This window comes from Homalodisca vitripennis, chromosome 5 (assembly GCF_021130785.1).
Source record: "Homalodisca vitripennis isolate AUS2020 chromosome 5, UT_GWSS_2.1, whole genome shotgun sequence".
NCBI classification, from domain to species: Eukaryota; Metazoa; Arthropoda; class Insecta; order Hemiptera; family Cicadellidae; genus Homalodisca; species Homalodisca vitripennis.
In genome coordinates, this window is record NC_060211.1 from 16851470 (window position 1) to 16869189 (window position 17720).

Consider the following 17720-nt stretch of genomic DNA (forward strand, 5'->3'; position numbering starts at 1 on the left):
CTGTAAACGCAGTTTTTCAGTCTTTTGTGAATTTTTTATGGATATTCACGAGAGTTTGTCTAGAACTGTTTTAAGTTCTAAAAGCGGTTGTAATATTGTATTTACGGCCTACTCTTATAATTTTCTCCGTGATCCCTTCACATTAGGGATCGGCATATTCGTACATTTTTTCATTTTCTTGCTCATGGATTCTTCTATTGTTTCTTTTGCTCTTATTTATAACAAACTGAGGGTATTCGTTTTATAAAATATCTGTTTATACGTTTTTGTCTTATATAATAAAGTTTCTTATGACTATTTTTTCTGAGCACAAGCTCTTTTCTCTGTCAAATCTTACAGCATAAAATAATGTATAACTTAAATACATGTAAAAAAGCTTAAACCAATGTTAGACATGGTTTATTTTACTAAAGCAATATTTCATGTTAGATTTCATTATAGTAATATTTTATAGTTAGGTTACTAAAGACTCGATTGACCGCAGTTGTTTCCTTTGATTGAGCTGATTTTACCTGTTATAGTTATCTGGTAGGTTACTGCATCTGCTTCTAAGGAAGAGCTAAATCTAAACGTTTCATTGATTTTTTCGTTCGTGTATTTCTTAAATATTGGTTTAGCTGAATATAAAAAAGGAACATCACGACAATTAAAAAGTAAACACTGTACAGAGCGGTGCTCCCTAACGGAACAAATATCATAGCGCTAACCTTCATTAAACTATCAGACGCCAAAGTTCACCATCTTCAGGAGTCACCGGTGAAATATTCTGGATTTAAATAATAAATCTTTATAATCCACCGGTAACTCACGTCGCAATATGAGAATATTTCCAAATGTACGAAGAGAGACTTGTATATATAAAACTTTTAATTATTATTGTATATTTTTATTTACTCAATTATACAGCGTACTTTTATAGCGCTTCCTGAGATACAGCAATTAAAGCACACTTCTTTCTTTAGGTAGCATTGCACTATATAATTACATATAAAATATATATATTCTCAACGTACGCTGTTTTAAGAGCTATTTATAAAGTTGTGAACCGAGAGTGTGGTTTTCAGGGACAATATTTGGTGACTAAAATAAATCGAAAACGATTTTATTTTTTTACATAATAAAGTTAGGAAAGTATAATTTGCAACGCTAATATATTATATACTAAGGTATGTTCTTAGACCTGATATATATATTGAGAAATAGATACAATTCATCGTTCCGTATTACTTCCTAGAGAACTTAGATCTCACTAATTTTAGTCAGGACAGCAATTATACACCAGGAGACTTTCGACTTACCTCAAGTATCTATTTTAGTTTTTACCTTTGGGAGACGAACCCAAAACATTTTAGTAATATTAATTTAACAATGGATGTTTTACAAAGAGCTTGTGTTAAAGTCCATTTTGATCAGTATACCCTATCAGTATACGTTACATATATTTAAGTCACGTGACTGAGTGACTGACATTGTCATTTCTGAAGTAGTTGTAGAATTTCTGTGCTTCAACAACTAACGTGGCTTAAAAACTTAAGCAAACCAAGGACCACTTTTAACTAAGGAGAACATTGGTTTGTTCACAAGATGCTTCTGCGGAAATTTACTTCGTTACATATGCTTGGAATTCAACTTTGAAGTAAAGAAAAGGCGAATATCAAATGTTCCACTCTGCTAAATTTTTAATCCCGGACATGGACCATCTTAATTTTCTTCACTTTTGGTTATCCATGATAAAAGATATATCATAGTCAAAATTTGATTTCGGTGTTTAACTTTTTATTGTAGATCAGACATTTGGTGCGAAGTTGCCGTACAGTGGCTGAAGCCTTATCTTGTTATGTCACCGCAAACACGAGAAAGTAGCATATTGTGTGTTTATTGACAACAAGGTAGGAAAACTAGTTCCTTTTCCCTAATTTATTATCATTATGCAAAAATGATCAATACTGTAGGTAAATACAAACCTGTGAAACTAATTCTTTAAAGCATGATAAAACCAGCCTTACAGTGCGGACTTTAAGTCAAGTATTTTTTTTATTTATCTGTTTTAAATTCTTAAAAGTTGTTTGTATTTTTATTTGATTGCAATAAGAAATACGCAGCTCAATAAGAAGTATACCAATTTTAAAGAAGTAACTTAAACCAGTGATATAAGTAGAAACACAGAGAGATTTCTACTTGGTCCTGTTTCTCAGCTTATTTTCTAAAGCCGGGTCCACACTGAACAAATGTTTTACGAACATGTTTGACAAATATGTTCGTTGAGGTGATCAGGGACAAACATTTTAAAAAAGTTTAGTCAAACATTGTTTGTCAAACAAAAAATTACTGTTTGGCCAAAGATTTCAGTGTTTGCTAAAACAGTCAGTGCTGAGCTATCAAATGGAAAAGACGAAACGATAATTTATTGTACCGTCGTCGTCGCCTTGCTTGTATACCCGCGGCCGCGGCGTTTGTGTTCATCAACTCACCTAGACCTCGAAGATGGTGGCAGAGGCAGCTGTTGCAAAGGAGGTACGAGTATAGTGGTGAGGACTTGCGTACTGACTTGAGAGCTGGCTGTTTGTTCACTAACTTTACATGAGTGTCAAATGCAGATTTTGAAATACTTGCTAACATGATAGGACCTCATGGTTGCTAAGAAAAATACAAACTGGAGAGAAGTGATAAGTGTGAATGATCGTTTGGCTATAACTTTACGATTTTTAGCAACTGGTGATTCTTACCATTCTTTGATGTACTTATTTAAAGTATCAAAGCAAAGCATATCCCAAATCGTTCCTGAAGTGGGTTCTGCCCTTGTTAGTATGTTGGAGGACTATATAAAGACCCCCTAGCAAACCAGAAGAGTGGAAATCGATTGCAACTGATTTTAAGCGAGCTTGGCAGTTTCACCAATGCATCGGTGCTCTAGATGGCAAGCATATTGTGATAAAAGGCTCCAGAAAACAGTGACTCTACTTTTTTAAATTACAAGACTTACCACAGCATTGTGTTAATGGCACTTGTAGACTCTAATTTACTCGTTTATCTATGTGAACATTGGATGCCAAGGACGAATATCTGACGGTGGTGTTTTTAAAAATTGTAGTTTGTGGAGAATCTTTGAATATGGAACAGGTCTACCTGAGGATGAAGCTTTAACTGGAAGATTATTTGCTGTCCCCATATGTGATTGTGGCAGATGATGCATTCGCCTTACATAAGCACATAACGAAACCGTTCCCAGGCCACCAAGAAAAGGGAAGCAAAAAAAGGATATTTAACTATCGCTTGTGTCTCGAGCTCGCAGATGTTCTGAAAATGCCTTTGGAATTCTCAGTTCAGTCTTTAGAGTACTGAGAAAGCCAATGCTCCTAGACCCAGAAAAATCTACTCTTGTTACATGTGCTTGTGTCAATTTATATAACTTTTTGCTTCAAACCAAAATCATCAGCAAATGTATACACACCTCCTGGTTCCCTAGACAGCGTAGCTCCAGATGGGAGTATTGTTCCTGGAGATTGGAGAGAAGACAACCAAGGATTACAGTCATTTTATCCACTTCCTCGAATAGGAAGAAAACCCAGTGATTTTGCGAAATCTGTGAGAGAAGAATATGCAAACTACTTCGTCTCCAACATTGGTAGTGTACCGTGGCAAAATGACTACTCATGATCAGTGTGGGATGAACTCCCGGTTCCTTTTGGCATAAACAACTACAGCTGACTTTTTTATTTTATAAAGTTTGAATTTTTTGAATTGGAAGTGATGTTAATTAGATGTTCTTCGAAATTTGGACATTTACCTTAAGGGCTGTAGGTAAATATATAACAAATCATACATAACTTAATCCATAACTATAACCTAATTATAATTTAACTATACCTAACTCTAATCTAACCTAACTGTAAGGTAAATCAAATAATATTACTCACATTGTAAATCCTGAAAAAACTTGTATTTTCTTGAACAAACACGGAATACAACACTCTTAACAAATACTGAATACAACACTGTTAACCATCATTAAATTGTATTAAATGTAATAAAAAATAACTGCAACAACTGATTAGAAGTGTAAATGTTATAAATCCTCAAAGTATCCAGAAACTGTATTCATTGATGAGGCTATCAATGAAGAAATATTTCCGATGTCTTCCTCTTCCACTGGTTTCTCAAAAGTTCCTGGTTGTTTAGATGTTTTGTTTTGTTCAGGTTTTTCAGAAACCGTCCTTGTACTCTTCCATTTCAGCTTCAAAAAGTATATTCTCTATCTTGTTTGGTGGTTCTGAATTTGTATAAGAAACCTAAAATGTATTATAAAGAATGTATGAACACTTCATTCAAAGCCAGGTTTGTTTACCACCCAAATCTCAGGAGCTATTCAACCAAATATTAATCTTGGGGGTGGGATACATGATCATATACGTCATTAATGGAGTGATTTGAATAAATCTGAATTCAAAAGATTCCAACCACTTCAATCTTGCACTTTACTTTCTGGCTTTTAAAAGTTTCGTCTCTTACTTCCGAGTTTGGTGTTTTAAGCAAAATAAATAAGGGAGTTTCAAATGTCAGCATGTGTTTAAAATGCATATTTAGGCACACTGTTATAATTAATAGCACTACTTTTATCAATCTATTTCGAAAGTAACTTCTTGTCAGGAGAAAAGTTAATATTTACTATTTTTATTACTTTACAAAAAGCTAGTGTTGCTTAATAGTGGCGAAGTTTCTAGTAACACAAAAATAAAACACAAATTAATAGAGCTAAGTCTTTTGGTTCATATATTTTTTATATTTGCCAAGTAAAAAAATAATACAAACTATGCAAAAATGGTAAAGTTATGGATGGATGACATTCCTCAAATAAAACTATCAGGTACCTGCGAGGCTTAGAGCATGATGCAGATTTCTATTTTAATACCTACTGAGATTTAAATTGCTAAACATTAAAACTACCCCTTATATATTATTATGCCTATACTAGTCAGAACCTCTCCTTTTGTTTGGATACTAAAAAAAACACATTCTCAACAATATAATAAATGTAATGATTTAAAAAATTCTGATATTTCCTCACTATTGCGGCAGTAGGTCGCAGTAAAGTTGCACAGTGAGTTTAAGTCAATTAAGTTATTTAAAACGCATTATTCTATCTTATAGAAGATGAACAGCCCATAAATTCAGAACATATATTTTAATAATTACAACTAACTCGTCCAGTTACACTCTTGGTAATATTTACCGATATGTTTCTGGATATCTAATCAGTGAAAATTACAGTTTTTACTATCCTCTACCTGAAATTCCTACAATTGTACTCAATACTGCACCGAGAAAAAAATTAACGATCCCAATAAAATAATGATGTACTGGACTGATAAAAGCAGTGTCAAAATTTAAAGGAAAAATACAAAATCAAATTGCAATCACTATCTTTTTTGGAGACCATGATAACATTAATTAAAATGTTTAATTTAGTTGTTATATTTTTATACGTTGAGTTCTCCTGTAGCAGAATAATTTGTACTATTTAAACACAAATTTATGTCCACACATACAGGTTCATATTCTCAATAAATCCTGTCTATTTAACATATTGTTGTACACTTAATGAATTTAAAATATTAAAATAGAAAAAATTAAAAATTAAACCATACAATATATTTAAACGTATTATTTTATTTTTATTTTCTAATATGGCCCCAATATGATAGAAAAGACAACTATAAACACATATTTATAGTTGCATTATAGTTATTTAGCGTTTATAGTTGTGCTGGTAAGTAAACTTTTCTGGTAGAAAGCGTAGATTTTGCTTCATTAACAACCAATTTAAAACAATACTGCTAGATCATTTATTAACTTTATTTCTCGCTTGTACAGTATCGTTTTTTACATACGTGCCGAGGGAATAACGTATGCTCGGACTTATATACAGAAAAATGTTACAATAATCACCTGGCCGTTACAATTATTTGGAGGGCTATAAAATTTATGCATATAGTTTTTGTTAGTATCATTTTGTCTTCGAATAACTTCATTCAGAATAATACAGTTTAAGTTTTGTCATTATGCTCTCTCATGATAGCATTTCGAGATATATAAATATATACTTTAATAGGCAAGCTTAAAATCTATGTGAAACTGAGATAAGTCTGAATTGATTATTTTTTCTATGAGATAATAAGTTAATCTCAGTTTCTGAACGGTTTGAAACTAATGTACTTGTTACATACCCCGAATCCTTTGCGGGACCGAAGTATCCTGACGCACAAAAGGCATTTCTAGAGATGATGTTTATTACGTAACTGAATATCAAATTTGTTTATTTATTCCAACGGTACAGACCATTTTACAATAATTTGAAAATTATATGGCAAATAATACAATGTAAATAAATAGTTAACAGAAGCGTATAGGCACAAACAAAGCTGATAAATATGTTATAAAAGTAATAGTTTACAAAACAAAACAAAAAAGTAACAACTGCAACAACAAGTAACGAAAAAGAAAATAAATACTATAGATCAGATCTCATTAATATTCACCCTCATAAAAGGGTACAAACACAAATAATGGCTGAATAATCTTTAAAATTTTTAAAATTCATTTGCTTGGAAATAAAATTGAAGTAGACATAAATTTCCGTTTCCATTGATGAATTCTGAGCTGGCTACTATAGTTTTTCCCGCGCTGCCTATGAATCGTCGCATATAGAAATCATTTATCCCTGAGGTAATTCAAAGCATCTTCTATAGGTAGGCAGGTAGCCAATGCCCTCATCCCAAGAGAGGCTGAATTATATGTGCTAGTGCATTATCCTCACCACAGGATTACCCACTAATAGTACAACAGCATGTTAATGAGCATACATAGGTTAACACGTTTCGTTGGATCAACTTGATCAGCCGATGTAAATACTGTTGCTCAGCTGAACCAATCAAAGGCAATCACCCCTTACACAACTATTAGAAATTAAAGAAAAGAAGAGACTTTATCGGTAGTGAAAATTATATTGCCTTAGTTTTAGAAAGTTGTAATCTAGCTGTTAAAAACATATGACGTATTAAAATAATTCGACATCTTCAAAGTATAAGAATAAGTGTATTAATATCAGATGTTATCAGATGTAAAACTGCAACCAGTATAGAACATTAAAGACAAAATATACTATTTAATGCTAAAGAGAAATACATTTTTATTGGTGATTTTTGCGGTGATGATAACGATTTATTAAAATATTATTGTAATAAATGTGGTACAATAAGCTATTAAAGACAGTTTAAAAATGTATCTGAGTCCAAACACAATTAAGGACGATCTTTTGAGAAGCCGCTCAGGAAACTCTCTCTGTAGGATCCATTAGTTACCAGGGATCACGCTACAGTTCATTACTTACATTTCTTATGTCTCCTGCGCTGAGGTCCTGTTTTATTAGTTATATATTACTTATTTTAATACCAGTATTATTTTATTTTTCTGCATTACAAGATTTTTTACTTTCATTGAATTGGAATAAATTGTTCACCTTTGTTCATATATTTTTATGTGTGGTTTTTATTAACCTACTAAAGAATTAACAATATATGTATTTCTATTAACATTTAATAAGGCTATATAATTTCATGATACATTAATGCCAATTTTCAAACATGTTAAGAAACACTTATTGCTCATAAAACGCTAACGGTTCTTTGATGCGTTATGCAAAATGAACATTTACAAATTTCTCAATGTCACGTAGGAATTATAATGACACGTACACTACAGGGCTGACATGATCGTTAATTATCGTCTCTAATTACCTTTTATTGCGGTGATTGATACAGTTATGTCGTAATATGAAATATTAACAACACCCTGATTGAATAGCTTTTAAATTTTTAGTGATTTATTATGGTTAATGGTTTCATTATTCAACAATTCAGCACTCTTTGTTTCGTTAAGGTTAACAATTTTAACATTCTCGTTTGGGTAGTATTTAGTTAAGTACACTTTTTAAACTATTAATAGATTTAATAAATAGGCTTATTTTAATGCATACATTGTAACAAACTGTCAACCAAAGGGCTGGACAAAAATTTAATTCTGCCCATCTGTGTGCATGAACAGTTATGCAGAACTTCAAGTTGTGACTTCCAGCTACTTTATTTAGTTGCCTGACGATGATATAACTAGTATATGTCTGACGGTACTCTTTATATGTATAAATTTAGAAAATGTGTAATTTGAAAAATATATTATTCAGCAATATTTGTAAAAATCAGGAAGGATTTGTTCCTTCGAAAACATTCCTCTATAGAATTCAATAAAAAATTTGATTACGTGCTTATAAATTACAGACTGGCTATCAGCTCTTGGACCAATTATAAATGTGACAAATTTGGAATTTTGCACACGACCTCATTAGAACCTGTTGCGACTCTTCGTTTTTAGTGCAATTACCCAGCACTATATCAAAATACGTTGGACAGTACAACAATTTAATTAAAAATTAAATTAATTTAATGCAATGGGGTTACGGATTTCTGGAGACTCTAAAAGGCTCTCTAAGAGCTAATAAATAACACCTTGCCTTCTACACCAATCCCTGTGTAAATAATCGATGCGCACATTTCAAGTGGGTTAGCTCTGTAAGCTTACCTATATCTTGAATTACCTATTTTTATGATGACAGTAATTTTATTAGCATTGAAACAAATGAGACTGAAATCATAGTGGCTTTTATATAAAAGTAAGTTTACATTCATACTTTGTTTACATCACCTTTGAGTGTATACGTGTAAAAATATCTTCTATTTTGTCCTTTACCTTTTACTTCTATCTATGACTTGCTAGTGGAATTCGTCGATTTCAGTTTACCATTCAAACATTGAAATTCTGCCTCAAAACCTTAACTGTAAATAGGCCGCATATAGGTGCGTTGGTTCCCCGATCAGATCGCGTTAAAAATCGCATTGAGCAGAAAATCAACTGTGTGCAGAAATTATAAATAAGTAATGGGGTCAGGTGTCAATTCAGACTGTACGAAAAATCCGCAAATGCGCGTATCGATTCAACTAGATATTGTAGCTGAGATATAAATATTAGCGAAAAATATCTGATCAGTATTGTAGGAGCCAAATTTCAGAATTAATTTTAAGCTGAGCTATATGCTCCTTTAACCGTGCATTATCCACAACCTGTTTCCTCATCACTGGGATCGAGACAGTTGGGATAGAGGCCATGACGTTGTTTGGAAAGGCTGAAGTTGACAAGAGAGGTGATGAGGTGGTCAGTGTGACATCCGACAACAAAGTTGCCGACACCAAATATGTCATCGAGGTTGATGGGGTTCCCTCAGGTGATAAAGCGAGGGCTATTATAGTTGTTAACTACAGGCTATACCTGTAAAACCTAGTCAAGTAATCACATACATTAACTACCACGGTTTATTACTGCCTTGTTTTATTACTTAAAGTAGTAATTAGTGACTCGGCAGTGGCAAATTCAACTTTTATATGACAAACGGCTTCCTCTAAAATAATATCTACATCTTATTTGATGGTTATTGCATGATATTCAGTACATAGAGATTAAAAACGAATTATTTTCGAATGAGGAAAAAAATATTACGACTTTGAAGAATAAATCAAGGTACAGATATATTTCTTTGGCGTTGCTTTTAAAATTTCAAATCTATGTCTTATTTCATCGCGAGATGTCCTGTGACGAGATGTACAGAAAATCGTACAAAATAAGGTTATATACCCCCGGAAAAATAAAGAGAATTTGTGTTTACCTACGGAATGATAAGCTTCAATGACTCTCAGACAATTCCTATGGTTGGACATTCACCATTATAGACTGCATTCTTGTCTCTGTGGGAAAGAGGTTACTGGCAAAATTTAATGTCCAGAGATAAATTCGTTCTCAAAATAACTTTCCACGTGGTAATATTCATATTTTTTTTATATAAAATACATTTCGTGGCCATTTGAAATAATAAAAGTTCAAATGAGCTAGGTAGGTTAGTAAAAGTAAAATCAAATCTTTACACTATTTTAACATTGACTTTCCACTCTTGTTTTTATTTCACTTCATAAATAGACATGACATGTGTTAGAAATGTCATATGATTTTACTCAGCTTGTTTAAAGATGCATTTATTCTGCAAATTTTCGTTGCTATCATATTTATCCGTAAGAGCAAGGTCAAAATTTTTACCATAACTCAGCTAAATCCCATAGGGTGATTTGCGCTATCATCTAACCCAATGTGCTCGTATGAAAATTAAAGCTTCATGTAAGATTTAAGTCTATATGTCAATTAAGCTTCGAGATATCGTACGAAAAGACAGCCAGACAGATATAAATAGAATCTATAGCCCCTTTATTTATAGACTTCGCAAGCATTCAGCTAATAACTTAACTATCATTTCATAAGTTAATATATTTATATTTTGTTTTGAGATAATAGTTGTATTTATTATGTAATAAAAATGCAGGGGATGACGATTTTAAATCAAGCTGTACGATTTTAGGCGGTAAAAATGAACTGCCCTTATGATATTTTTAGCTTGCGATATGTTTTTGAAGAATGGATAGTACAATTTGTAAAAATCACTACAAACTAGTACCATTTTATCTAAAATGTTACACCTTTTTTGGAAATCATTATGTCTACAAAACATAATATACACAAAACATTATATCAATAGTCTCCCAACAATACCTTCATTTTCCAAAATAGAGAGAGTTAGGAATAAATAGATGTGTGTAAGGAATAAATACGTTAATGGACTGCTTTGAAGTGACGTAATATTTTCTTAACCCTTTAATGCGTGATTTTTTTATTTTAAATAAAAAAAAAATATTTTCATGTACAAACAACCTTACGTATCAACGGAAAAAATGTTAAAAAAATTGTTTTTATAATTTTTTTGATTTTTATTTGATTTTTTATGTGTGTTGCTCCTGAGCTACACCATGCGTAAATGATAAATTTGCTTTTTTACATATGTTTGTTATAGGCTACACCATGCGTAAACGGCTCACAGGATCTATACAATAATTGGTGGCAGATAAGTAAAAGGCAATTGTTTGATTTTAAAATTCAGATTTATTACATTCTTGTCATATATAAAACATGTTTAAAGATCAAGAGAATAATAAACAAACAATGTTGCAAATATTCTAGTTATGAAGTTTTAAAACAATTTTTTTTAGCGTGAAAACAAAGATTGATGTCACACTTAGTACATTTTCACAAAGGTGAATCCTTTGCATCCTCTGCCTTACATCTATTTTTCTTCTCATCCCCAAATAGGCCAGTGGTTAGTTTTGTCTCTTATTACATCCTTTGGAGGTCGGGAAATAGCAGTAAGCGTTCTTTTCTTCAAACAAGATGGTGAATCATTGGAAGGTCTTCCTCGCTTAGGGGTGTTCACAGATCCTATTTTACAGAGTGTCACCCCCAAATCAGTTTCTGAACTCTTTTTGAGTCATTCCCCTAGTCTCGGAAAGAGTCGAATGCAATATCCATGCATTTACTACAGCCATATCCACCATATGGTAGAACATTCGGAAATACCACTTTCTACTCCTAAGTCGAATATGGTGTCGTCCTATGTGAGAGTCCATGAGGTCCACTCCTCCCATGTGCTTATTGTATACCTTGACAATTTGTGGGCATGGAACATCAATGTACTTTTTGACTTTTCGATCGTATCGCTTGATACTTTCCATTGGGACTACACCACACAGAGTTGATCCTAACATCACTGAATCATTGTCCCTCCATGAAACCATGGACAATTTGGTGTCGTTGACATTAGTAGTGAAACTCCACTGAAGTTCCTCTTGACTCTTTTCTTCCTTCTTTTTTATCAGTAAATGGAATATTGGGGATCCTATCCCTCCTAAAAGTTCCCAAAGCAAAAAATACCTTGAGTTCTCAAGTAAGAAAAACAGGAGAAGGCTAGAATAAAAATTATCACAATATATTGTGTAATTCACATTTCTGGGAACCTTTCTGCAGAGCCTCACCACTATATTTCCCGTCTCTCCCAAATCTGGCTCACTGGCAAGTCTAGACTGAGTTTGGCCTAGAAATAAATCTCAAATTGGTGGGAGAAACCTTTGTCATCGCAAAGAACATACAGCTTATATCCCCACTTATGTGGTTTGCGAGGGTTGTACTGCCTCATGTAGTGGTGCGTTTTTGTGGCACATATCTGCTCATCCACAGACAAAGAAGGTCTCATTGGGACTGAAGAGAACTTCTCATTTAGATGTTCAACTATGGGTCTTATTTTGAAAAGTCGGTCTCGATCGGGGTCATCAAGGGGCTTCATGTTTGTGTTGTCATTGAAATGCAAATGGACCTCATTGACTCAAAAGCATTTACACTCATGCTATTTTTGACAACATCATTCCGATAAGTGAACTCCACATGTCCCTTACGCTAGTGTAGTTCACAACTGAGGGACATTATAACTATCCCTAAAAATCTTTCCAGCTCTGTGGTGGTTAAACTTTTAGTTTTTTGTGGATCTTTCTGCGAAGAGTAAAGTGAACTTTCAAAACAAATTTTGTCAAGAATAGAGTCATCAAAGAAATATTTAAAATATTGATAAGGAGTCTCTAAGTCTGAAACTCTCTCCGGCATAACTAAGTTTTCAATTTTGAAAACTTTTTCATCACCGTCTAGTTCTAAATTCTCATTTTTTCATACCGGTTTTAATTTTTGCTCAGGTGGTTTCTTTAGCGTTTTTTTCTGTAGTAAATTTTCTTTATTGTTTGTTTTTGTAATTTTTTTTTCTCGAACCTTATACTTATTTGAAGTTGAAATGTCCACAGTTGTGCCTGTCTGCACTATTTCAATTGAAGCCTCTTCTTCCTTGGGGTAATATTACGCTAGTCTCACCTATTGATCTTTGTTGCTGAAGTTCATCATTACGGTCATCGAGAATCTCATCCAACCGAGCGAAGATCTGGTCATCTGTAATATTGTCTTCATCGATAACCTCATCACACTCATCATCACTGCCGTAGGGAATGTCGAGAAGGTAAACAATTTCATCATTTCTCAGCGAGGTCGATGGTTGTGGTCGATCTGGATCCTCATTCATAGTTCCTAAAATAATACCGCTAACATTAGGTTTTTTGTAAGGGTTTTTATATTAATTTAATAAGGTATGATTATCCTTACAAAGAAATATGATTACCTTTTATCTTTATCGTTTTGTCTGTATTAGTGTATCCTAATTTTAGCTTGCATATTAGGCTATTACAGTTTTTGTAAAATATAACGTGACATAACCTCTAAATGCATAATGTTGCTTACGAGCAACATGAATAAAAACTATCGAGATTAGAGTTATTACAAGAAATTTGCTCTTACCTGATTGTTTTTGTTGAAAATATATATATTGTGAAGCAGAATATAATTTTATTACAAGTAAACACTGTATTTAAAACTTCCAACAATTAAACAAAGTAGGCCCACAAATCACGTTGCTGAGAAACCAGTACCTGGATCAGATCAGCTGGAATAAAATCAAACAAATGACAAAAAAAGGACAACAGGTGAGATGAGTGGCAAACAACATAATGTAGCTCTTGAGTAACAACTAGAAGTTCACAGTATGCCCACCAGAAAGCTCTAGAATCCTGGTTAGAGTTGATGTTTGCTTGTGGGCTACACCATGCATTAAAGGGTTCTTAACAAAAGGGTAAAGTTACTAACATGTACAAGCAAGCTGATGTCGGTAAGGGTGTCGACCCGTGCAATTAAGTGTAATCCAAGCAACGTGTGGGCGTAAGCTGAGCTATTCTCTTACGACAAGACAGACTACAGTTAGCTTTTGCCGTACAAAATAATTATTTAGCCAGCTTTAAATAGAAGGATGAGTTGCAGGTACCACAATGAAACACAATCGGTTATTTTTATATTCTTAATATGTACAGAAATATTATTTACGAGCATGAAATAACTTTTGATATTACACTATTCAAATCAATAACGCATTCTGCTAATAATTTTTTAAATATACGTAAGTTTTTTGGATAAGCTAATTTTAAGATAACAATGCGTCGGCGGAAAAGGTATAGCTCCAGTTTACCTTCCTTTTAGAGCATAGACTGGAATTGTACGCTGTCATAGATTTGACTCCTGGAGACAGCGAAAACATTCGGTGAAGAAGGAGCTTAAGTTAACTCTTTACATCGTTTAATCATCAGAGACACATATACTACAACATATATTGTAACCTAGTTTTTTAGACATTAATTTGATATAGTGGGAAGGTTTGGTTCAATGTGAATGTTAGGTTTAGCTCCATTTCACATTCTGGCATGACTCCGAATTCCACGAGTCAAGTTTGTAAGAGCGTCAGATTCCAGAAGCTGCACTGAAAGGAAGATAAACTGTAATTAAAGTCAACATTAATATTAAATCAACCCTTTCCACTATTGTTCCCTTATGTATACTATACCAGGTTTCAATGTATTCATTACTGGAAAAGTGAAGTTTAAAATGTCCACTATTTAACTATGGAGTAGGGACCTTTCAGGGGTTAATTTTCTACACATTGAAATACGTTTTCAATTTATTATTATTTAATCGACAATGTAAAAAGTCATGCTACAAAATGTCATACTTATCTCAAATATTCAATTCATATTATAAAAATTTGTATTTGTCATTTTTAGCAAATATTACTTTTTTAATATAAGATTTGCAAACGTTGTTTTTTTTCTTGTTTTTTGTATTGTCTGAAGGGCTTTAACTACAAGAGATCTGAATTTTCATTAGAAAGAATTAAGGAAAGTTCATAAGCAGTTCAAAGCCAAGTGTGGGGATCCCAAGGGCCAAACTCACTCCCTCACAAAATCCTGAGCGCTCTTATTGATTTCAATTAAAATTGGGCATTGTATGGAATAATTTGGGAGCCTCAGAGCAAATACTGTTTCTTCTGAACGACTCTGAACGTCCTTGTGGTCCATAAACTCTGTAGAATAAAATAATCAATAAATCTGAATTTTAACCTATCTTAACTTTCAGATATACGCTTCATTATTGACTTATAACCTGTTCTGTTGTTAGACAAAACTGTCCTATGTTTAATTGTCGCTATTTTATTTGTTAAAAATATACAATTGGCTGAGCGTTAGAGAAGGCTATCACTTGTGGGACTTAAAAATGTTCCTTCAATCGGTCTGCCTGTGTGTCTTTCTATATGTTTTATACTTTTGCACGATATCCTAATAAGAAACAGGCTTAAAATGTAGATATGAGGAATATTCAGTTATATGATGGTACATGTCACATCATTGAATTTGACTGAGCGTTAGCTAAATTGTTTTAGTTGGCATTAAGGACATACGTGATGGCAACGAGAAAATATAAAAGTAAATATATTTATAAGCAAAATAAATACACTCATAAGTGATGCGAATATGTGACACGTTACACATGAAGCCTAACTATCCCAAAAAATACATAATTTTATAGTAATTTGGTATGTAGACTTTTATTATTTAAACACTGATATGAATCCAGTTAATAGAACAAAAACTGTAATGCAATAATATCAAGCAAATATAATTATATAAATAATTCTTATTTAAACTTTAAATTTTGCATTAAATAAAGTTTGCATGAAACTTCATTTCTAAAGGAACGAGTTCTATGATGCGTAATTTTTATGTCACTCTCATTTCTATTTCTTTATCTGTCACAGGAGATCACGAGAATTAATGAAGTACAAATTTTAAAATTTGCATGCAACTTCAGTGACGTCTGCTATAATACCTGGTGTGGCGTACTTGACCTAGTATTACGTAAAAAGTGACATCTTTGGAAAAATCAAACTAAAATAGATATGGATTTGATAATGATGATATTAAAGTTTACAAAATATTAATATAAAAAATGCATAACTTCTAACAATAACATTTCAAACCGTTGTTACTAAAATAGGGATCGTTGTTTGTGTTGGTTTCAACAAAACATGATACGCTATAAATTACCCACAATTGGATGTTGTTTGTGCAGACGTAATGATGTTGATGGTACATGTAAACATCGTTTATAAACCAGAGTCGTTGATATCACTAATGGTTTTCTTTTAGTTTTTAAATGTTTGAGGGCTATTACCAAATCTCTTTTAGAGAGTATGTAAAACCTGCACATGTGGATTTTTAAGAACCGTACTCGCTATACTGGCGTCCTTCTTCATTGTAGACCCAAAAGAACAATATTGAACGATATTTTAAGAACAGTGTTTTAGAAAAATAAAATAAAAAGATACTCAGCACTAAAATATTCATCTTTGAAAATATATCGAGAAATATTTGAGATACAGATGGTGGCTGTTCAAACCTTTAAAAGATTACTATAATATTACATACAGTATAATATAATAATATTTAATTACAAATTTTATGTTCAAAAGCATAATTTAAAACTCACTGTAAGCAATCATTATGTTATTGTACAAACTAGTATTTTGGCCTGAAGGGTCCGACCAGGTTCGAACCTGTTCCCCTTCATAAATATGGAAGACTAAGGTGATACGTTTACCTTTTGTTTGGTCCTAAGGTGGTAACTACTCAATTACTCCTTCAATTATATTTTACCCATTGGATAATCTAAGGATCAGTTCGCTTTTTTTACTATATGCATAACGTAATATATTTTAATTTCAGTATTATTTAAAATTATATTTATCTGATTGATTTGTTATATACTATATACTAAATAAAATAAAAACATTGACACATTTATCTAACGGGAAAATCATGGAAAGCATAGCTGTAAACATTGGTAGTCACACGATGTCATTGGACAGGTCATTGTTAATTTACAGTACTGAGGCTACCTGAGCAAAGTCAGTTAGGCAACGCGTGGTGTGATTACTCTTACTTTACAAGTATATAGATACAAATTATATAGACTGACTACCTCGGGTTATTAAATTGAGATAAACTGTTACTGAGATATACGTTTAATGGAAACGTTTTCAACAATTCAAAGTTGCCAATTTCAAGATTGGTGACAATTAAAATAGTTTGTACGTATTTAAAGCTTCATTGTTATTAAATTATATAATGATTTTCCAACCAGGAACTTCTTCTTCTACATCAATTTTGTAAGGGTTAATCATAATTTCAATGGAGGTTATAATAACCATAGTTAGCCGAAGTTAGAATTTGAAGCCAGTATCTATAACTACCTTAATCACAAGCATTGCATGTCTAAACTTGTATGGCTATAGCTCTGATTTCCACTTGGTATTATACAGATCTGATATATTTATATATTTAGGTACAGTGTACTATATTACAAGTCACGTTATGACAATTTCATCAGAGACACTTCCCATTTTTAGAATTAATATTAGTCAGATATAACAAAAAGTAGACGTCATGTTTCAGCAGTTACAAATATTTTATTATGTACGATAAAAATAATTGTCTACTGTATCTTAAATCTTGTAAAATCTCTGTAGCTGTTAGTAAAATATATCAACATACACGCTTATGCTATTTTTGCACGTCACAGCGGAAGTTTTTAAAGTTATTTTATATTAGCTATTCAGTAATAAGTACGTATTCTTAAGATTATGCCCTATAGGGATCATATTGTAAAATTATGTGGTATTTGTAAAGTGTTGTCATTTAAGTAAAAAAAATAAAGTATTTTCGGTTGTGGCACTTGCTTTTTATATATAAAAGCAATGCATTTTA

General features: G+C 32.4%; 1 protein-coding gene across 1 annotated transcript; it reads right to left on the reverse strand.

Moving 5' to 3' along the window:
- Positions 1–11447: 11447 nt before the first annotated feature.
- LOC124363367 (piggyBac transposable element-derived protein 3-like) lies at positions 11448–13099 on the reverse strand. Its single transcript, XM_046818617.1, has 2 exons — positions 12895–13099; positions 11448–11887 (listed from the first exon to the last, which is right to left on the reverse strand). Exons 1-2 carry the CDS (start codon positions 13097–13099, stop codon positions 11448–11450), a joined length of 645 nt encoding a protein of 214 aa, XP_046674573.1.
- Positions 13100–17720: the final 4621 nt, after the last annotated feature.

Bases quoted from the DNA above. Each gene is read 5' to 3' on its own strand.
- LOC124363367 (XM_046818617.1), bottom strand. From the start codon at position 13,099: ATGAATGAGGATCCAGATCGACCACAACCATCGACCTCGCTGAGAAAT. The intron at 11,888-12,894 runs GTGAGACTAGCG...GGGAACTTTTAG, and splicing joins TCAGCAACAAAGATCAATAG to GAGGGATAGGATCCCCAATA.